This window comes from Lathyrus oleraceus, chromosome 5 (genome assembly GCF_024323335.1).
Source record: "Lathyrus oleraceus cultivar Zhongwan6 chromosome 5, CAAS_Psat_ZW6_1.0, whole genome shotgun sequence".
NCBI lineage: Eukaryota > Viridiplantae > Streptophyta > Magnoliopsida > Fabales > Fabaceae > Lathyrus > Lathyrus oleraceus.
In genome coordinates, this window is record NC_066583.1 from 328,589,495 (window position 1) to 328,596,764 (window position 7,270).

At 30.6% G+C, this 7,270-nt stretch overlaps 1 protein-coding gene across 1 annotated transcript; it reads left to right on the forward strand.

The window, feature by feature from the left end:
• The first annotated feature begins 2,749 nt into the window (after positions 1-2,749).
• LOC127078341 (agamous-like MADS-box protein AGL80) lies at positions 2,750-3,799 on the forward strand. Its single transcript, XM_051018791.1, has 2 exons — positions 2,750-2,880; positions 2,979-3,799. The coding sequence occupies exons 1-2, from the start codon at positions 2,802-2,804 to the stop codon at positions 3,629-3,631; spliced, it is 732 nt and encodes a 243-aa protein (XP_050874748.1). The 5' UTR covers positions 2,750-2,801; the 3' UTR covers positions 3,632-3,799.
• The last annotated feature ends 3,471 nt before the right edge of the window (positions 3,800-7,270 follow it).

Sequence of the window (7,270 nt, forward strand, 5' to 3'; positions counted from 1 at the left end):
GAACAAATGGTCTGATGTATGTTTTAGCCAAAATTTGCCAAAGGGGGAGTTTGTTGGTTCTATGTGTTGGCAGCAATTTTGGTAAAACCTAGAGTGTTCACAAGTTGTCACAACTGTTGTCTTGACATAAAATAACATGTACCTGCAGGGTGTTTAAAATGTGAATATGTAAGATTTTACTGAGATGTCAGACCCGATGTCATGACATCTGTATACAGAACATTCAGTCTGAATGTTATGTATTGTGTGATTGCATTTTTTATGCTAATCTATGTATGATTGAAGAGATGATTGAACGCGCCATTCAATCAGTAATTACAACCAAATTGACTTATTTTCCAACGAGATATAATCAGCTGTCATGAGAAGATATGAATGGAAAATAGTTTTAGGGTTTTATGATGTCCAAGCCCAGCCAAACGATTCTATAAATAGGGCATGGAATACCTGGTTTTATACACAAGAAATAACGAACGGAATATTGAGAGAGAATAAGGGTTTTAGTCTTGTGTGGTCGTGTGTATTGTGAGCCATTCATTCATCCATAGATGATTGAATTGGACTTATTTTTGAGTTGTAATTTGTCCACTCTAAGCTTTGAAGCATGAGTGTGTTTACTTGATTGAAGCTTTTAAGCAAGATCAAGTATGTGTTCTTGAAGAGTGTCTTCTTTTCATTGTAACTCTTGTTTTATATCACTGCTGTGATTGAGGGGGAGTGAGTAGGATCTCATATCTAAGAGTTCTTAGATAGAAGTCACACGGGTAGAGATTAGGTGAAAAGACTGTAACTTGAAGTTGTTTACTGAGAGTCTTTGAACTAATTATGTTTAGTGGATTTCCTTCCTGGCTTGGTAGCCCCCAGACGTAGGTGAGTTTGCATCGAACTGGGTTAACAATTGCTTGTGTCACTTGCTTTATTGTTCTTTATCTTTTATCCTGTTTATATTGTTCAGATATTAGTGTCGTGGCATTACCTTCAACATCTCATATCTGATACCAGAATTTCACACAGGTTTATTCGTATTTGGTTGTAACCAGAATCTGCATCCATGAAACTGAGCAAACGGAAACTGGTTGCCCCATCGACGATCATGTCAATGTGTGGCAATGGATAAGGGTCCTTCGAGCAAGCTTTATTGAGATCAGTGAAATCTATGCACATGCGCCACTTTCCAGATTTCTTTTTTATAATGAAGACATTGGACAACCAAGTAGGAAATTATATTTCTTAGATGAACCCGACCTTCAAGAGTTTTCCCACCTCTTTCGCGACATCCTTTCATTTTTCTTCTTTGTCTTTGTGTTTCCTCTATGCTACAGATTTTGATTAAGGATCAATGGAAAGTTGATGGCAATATGGTATTAGGGTCGATTTCGGGCATATCTGAGGGTTTCCAAGTGAAGAGGTTGACATTGTCTCTTAATACTTTCATGATGTTTGTCTCCTCTTCATGAGTTAGTTCTGAACCTATCTGCGTGACTTGAAAACTTTCAGCACCAATCTAAACCTTTTTTAGTTCTCCAATGGGAGTTAAGCTATCATTCTCCAAATCCTCCTAAGGATCGAGGTCAACCAGATTCACCTTCAAAGGACTTTCAGTCATGGTATGATCTAGTTGAACCTTTTTCTTCAGCTTTAGGCTATCCTTGTAGAATTTCCTGGCCAAACCCTGGTCGCCCTTAATTACACTGACACGCTCTTCGTCTAGAGGGTACTTCATGGTGAGATAAAGAATGGATAATGCATCTTCCAAAGTGTTGAAGTCGTCCTTCCGATGATGACGTTATATGGTGAAGTACTATCAGGTATCTTACTTTGATACCTTTCGCATTGTCTCCGCTTCTAAAAATTGTCATGATAGAAAAGTGCCCTAATACCTAGACATGTTTCCCGAAGAAACCGAACAGTGTACCTTTAAAAGGTAACAACTCAGACGTATCTATGTTCATGCCCTTGAAAGCCTCCTAATATAATATATCAACATAATTTCCCAGATCGATTAGCACCCGCTTGACGCTCCAATCATGGATTTTCACTTTTATGATAACTGTGTCATTCTTCTGTGCCAATACACCTTCTAAATTGTATCTTGAAAAGATGATAGTAACATGTCTTTATTTCTCTTCTGGAAACATCTTCTGGAATATATATATATATATATAGATATATATATATATATATATATATATATATATATATATATATATATATATATATATATATATATATATATATATATATATATATATATATATATATATATATATATATATATATATATATATATATGTGTCATTCTCATGTGCCAATACACCTTCTAAATTGCATCTTGAAAAGCTTATAGTAACATGTCTTTATTTCTCTTCTGGAAACATCTTCTGGAAACATCTTCTAGAATATATATATATATATATATATATATATATATATATATATATATATATATATATATATATATATATATATATATTATAAATCTTTATGATTTCATTAAACATAATAAATAGTATACACCACAAATGGAATGCAAGCTGTAATACATAAAAAAAATTATTATAAAGTTTTATTTTTAAAAATCTATAATGTAAATATATTTAAACAATTAAATCTTGTATTTAATAAAAGTCATATTTTGGATATCTTAATAAAAAAAATGATTTTGGCTCTAATACAAACTAGATGTGTCTCAAATTTTTCTTTATAAATAGCATAGTTGGAGTAACAAGAAATACATAACAAACAAATTACAAAATTGTCTTCTTGCTCATTTATTGTTGTTGTTTTGATCGTCACTGATCATGAGTAGAAAGAAGGTGAAACTTCAATACATAATCAATCAATCTAGTAGGAAGGCATCCTACAACAAAAGGAGAACATGTTAGAAATTAGCAGTTTATTATTTTCAATAAAGTTTGTATTAGTCTTTCTTAGTTATATATAATTTATGTCCTCTAACTATATTTGTTTTTTAATAGGTTTATTGAAGAAGGTTAAGGAAATCAGCATCCTTTGTGGGATAGAAGCATGTGTCATAATCTATGGTGAAAACAGTGTTGAGCCAGAGGTTTGTCCACCTGGTCCAGGAACACTAAATGTGGTACTCAAGTTCCGCAGTGTTCCTGAATTTGAACGAAGCAAAAGGAATATGGATTTGGAAGGTTTCTTGAGGCAAAGCATAGAGAAATCTCAGGAGCAGTTGAGAAAACAAATTTTGGAGAACAAGAAGAAGAAATTTACCAATTTCATTGATAAAGCCCTTATCAATAAACATAACAATACTGATCTTATGAGCATTAATGAACTCAATGATCTTGCGAACATGAATGAACTCAATGATTTGACGAAATTTATCGATAACAATATTAAAGAAATTGAAAAAAAGTTGAATTCGGTAAATGTTGAAGTCGAGGAGCATGTTGGTAATGGGATTGAAGCTATGACTGGAATAGAGCAGCAAGATAATATTGGAAATGCACAAGTTGTGATGAATGGAGCAAATATGCAGGTCGATGCCCATGGTTTGGATACGAACATGGGTTATGATATCCAAAGTGATTATCAATCTCTTTCATGGGACAACCCCGTCATACCGTATCATGATTATAATATGGACACAGATGGTCTTTGATACAACTATTTCATATCTTTCTTGTTTTGTGTGTCTTTCAGTGTCTTTGTATTGTGTTTTTTTCAATTAATGTCTCTTTTGTTTATGTTTATTTGTTTGTTTGAGGTAATATGTGTTTGTGTCTTATGTTAGCTTTCACAGTGATCATGATTAAAATATGATCATCAATAGGATAATAGTTGTTTAATTTGTGTTGTTGTTCAATGATTTTATTTTTGTCTTTATTTAAATAAATAAAATTAAAGAAAAATTAGGGAAGATTGATCGCTTGAATTTTCCTCTCGTCTCCCATTTTATTATGTGTATTTCTCATTAGCAATATGGATACTTATGTAATTTAATAAATTAAGGAGTTCTTTGATTTAATGAAATTTAAGAAGACAATATTCATTTCTTATTTAGATTTGATTCAAATTTTAAACTTTAAAAAGGCTTCTAAACATTTTCCAATACAAATTCACAACTTAATATTATAGGCAATGATCACTATCACATTTGTCCACGAGAATAACTAAAAAAAAACGGTAGTCTCCAATCTCAAATATATAATATTAAAATATTTTTAATGCATATGATAAGAGATAAAATATAGTAATTATATATTATTTCAATCATTTGTTTGGTGAGATAACACTATATTATAATCTAATCATAATATTTGTCTCCTCCAGTCTCTCTAGTTGAAATTTTTATCTTGATTTTGAAATGAGTTAGAAATCAATAGAATTTGATAAGGAAATAGTTTATTAATTTATTTATAAAATATAATTTAAATATAAATTATTCAAATTGTATATTACATAAATAAAAAGAAATTAAAACATTAATACATTTTAGATAGAAATTAGAATATTTTAAAAAAGAGTTTTTTCAAATAAAAAAATTCAAAACATGTAATATTTTTTAGATTTGCACGTTTTTTCATTTTCATTTAATAAATATTTTATCTTTATTGTCTTTCCTGACATATATTATAAAAATTACTTATTTAGTAACATTTTTTTAATTAGAATTTCTATTTAGCAGTGGTAATTATTTTTTTATAAAAGTTATCCATACTTATTTTATTAAACTTAAAGTTATTTAAGTTATTCAAATTTATAATATATAACTTATTTTTTTTCTTAAAGTTATTCAAATTTATTTATTAAATTTAATAATCTATAATTTAAAGTATATTTTTTATTGAATGTATGTTTTATTTGTCACTCACTAGTTGTGTAAACGCCGTTAGAGGGGTTACATGTTGCGAACCTTATTCAGAACCTATGTGATGAATACAGTAAATGCTAAAAGATAAAGAACACGGAGATATATCCTGATTCCCCACACAGATCGAGAGTACTCCAGTTCCCTTTCAACATGAAAGAGATTTTACTATTGTTAAGACTTTTACAATACTCTTCCTAGTCTTTTCATGTGAATTGGAATTGTATAAGTATCAATAAATGAATTGATCTTCTCCTTATAACCAAAAAATATCTTAATGATATACAAGTGTTCACTATGAATAAAATGAAATTTAGGATGATTTTCTATGAAGGTTATGTGCAGAAAGTTTCACTCTAAAAATTTTGATTTTGAACACTTAGAGAATTTTTGAAAGATGAAGAGAATTTTTTAATGTTAGAAAAATTTGCAAAAGGAGGTGAGATTAAAATCTGAAGAAATAGTGTTTATATAACACTAATGCACGTCTACAAATCAGTATAATTCATGAAAGGATGTCATGCTTCAAGAGCCAATTTTTAAAACCAACAGAATGACAAAATTAAAAAAATTTAGGCACTGGTACAATGGTAATCGGTTAACCAAATATGGTATCGATTACACCCTTTTAACATGCAAAACTATTTGAAAAGTTTAGTCTGTTAAACGATTAGCACCAGGATGTTAACCGATTAACAACTCTCCAGAATGAAAAAATTGTTAATTTTCAAAGAGAAAACCTTTGGTAAGATGCATCCAAACATATTAACTCGACATCATATGAATCTATGAGGACTTGAACACTTGTATACTCATTAGAAAGATTGAATGCTATATACCTTATCATTCATGACCAATCCATAATTATTTCTTCAAGACTTCACATAATATGAAACTTGTCTTTGTTTTAAGTCTTTGAGCCATTTCTTTTTGTCAATCCATTCTTGCTTTGTAGAAACTTGTCGTCATCAAAACACTTGAGAAGCAGACCTTCACATTCTCCCCATTTTTGATGATGACAACCATATCTTAAAAATTTGCTTCATTCTTGATTCTCTAACACAAAATGCTCCCCCTAGATCAATGCTTGAAAGAGTTCAAAATGATCCCCTTTGATCAATGCTCAAAAGAGATTTTGCTAGTTGCACTTTGTTAGAGAAAAAACATACAACATAATAGTAATACTTCTCCCCCTTTGTCATTACCAAAAAGGAAGGGAAAAGACTTAAAAAGTCAAACATATAACATAAAAACATATAGTAATATAATAGTGATACAGAAACATAACTATAATAAAATACATTTAAGCATTAATAAATTAAATTAAGTGGCAATTCGTTCCAGGTGTAATCAGTTAACCGTATATGGTTAATCAATTACAGCACCAAAATATGCAAAAAATATGCATGTAAAATGGGTGTTAATCGGTTGCCCCATTATGGTTAATAGGTTAACGTCTGACAAAAAATAATGACTTCATAACTGGCAACATGCAGGAATTTTCCACAAAATATCACTTTGATATGTTATAACATATAATAATGCAACTTTGAATTAACCATTCATGTCATGAGAATTATTTTAGCATCATGTAAAATGAAAATTTGTAAATATAATGATAAATTCACATTCTTGAAAATTAAGTAAAATTTTGAAAGTTAAAATTTTGTATACCTTTGATTCATTATAGAGTATAATGAATAAATATTGAGGAATTATATGTCACCTTCATTTAGAATTCCAAGCTCTCTTCTAATTTTATAGAAAGCATCTCGAGAAAGCGGCTCTGTGAAGATATCCGTGAGTTGATTGTGAATATTGATGAAGGAGATATCAATGTCACCTTTTAGAATGTGATCCTTTAAGAAGTGATGTCTAATGTCGATGTGTTTGGCTCTCGAGTGCATGATTGGATTCTTTGAAATATTGATTGCACTTGTGTTATGGCATTTGAGAGAGATGCTACCTAGATTTACACCACAGTCGAGAAGTTGTTGCTTCAACCAAAGTATTTGTGTACAGCAACTACCGACGGTGATATATTCTGCTTCTGTAGTGTTGAGAGCCACACTTGCTTGCTTTTTACATGACCAAGAAACTAGAGCATTTCCAAAAATGTGACATGTTTCACTCGTGCTTTTCCTGTCCTTCTTACATCCTGCATAATCTGCATCAGAGAAACCAACAAGACTGTATATACTACCTTTGGGGTACCATAAGCCGGCATTGGATGTTCCTTTGAGATACTTCATTATTCTCTTCACAATAGTGAGATGATATTCATTTGGACATACTTGAAATTGAGCACATAAACATACACTAAATATAATATCAGGTCGACTAGCCGTTAGATACAATAAGGAATCGATCATACCTCAATACTTAGTGATACCAATTGGAGTTCCGGATTCGTCATGATCAAGATATGTC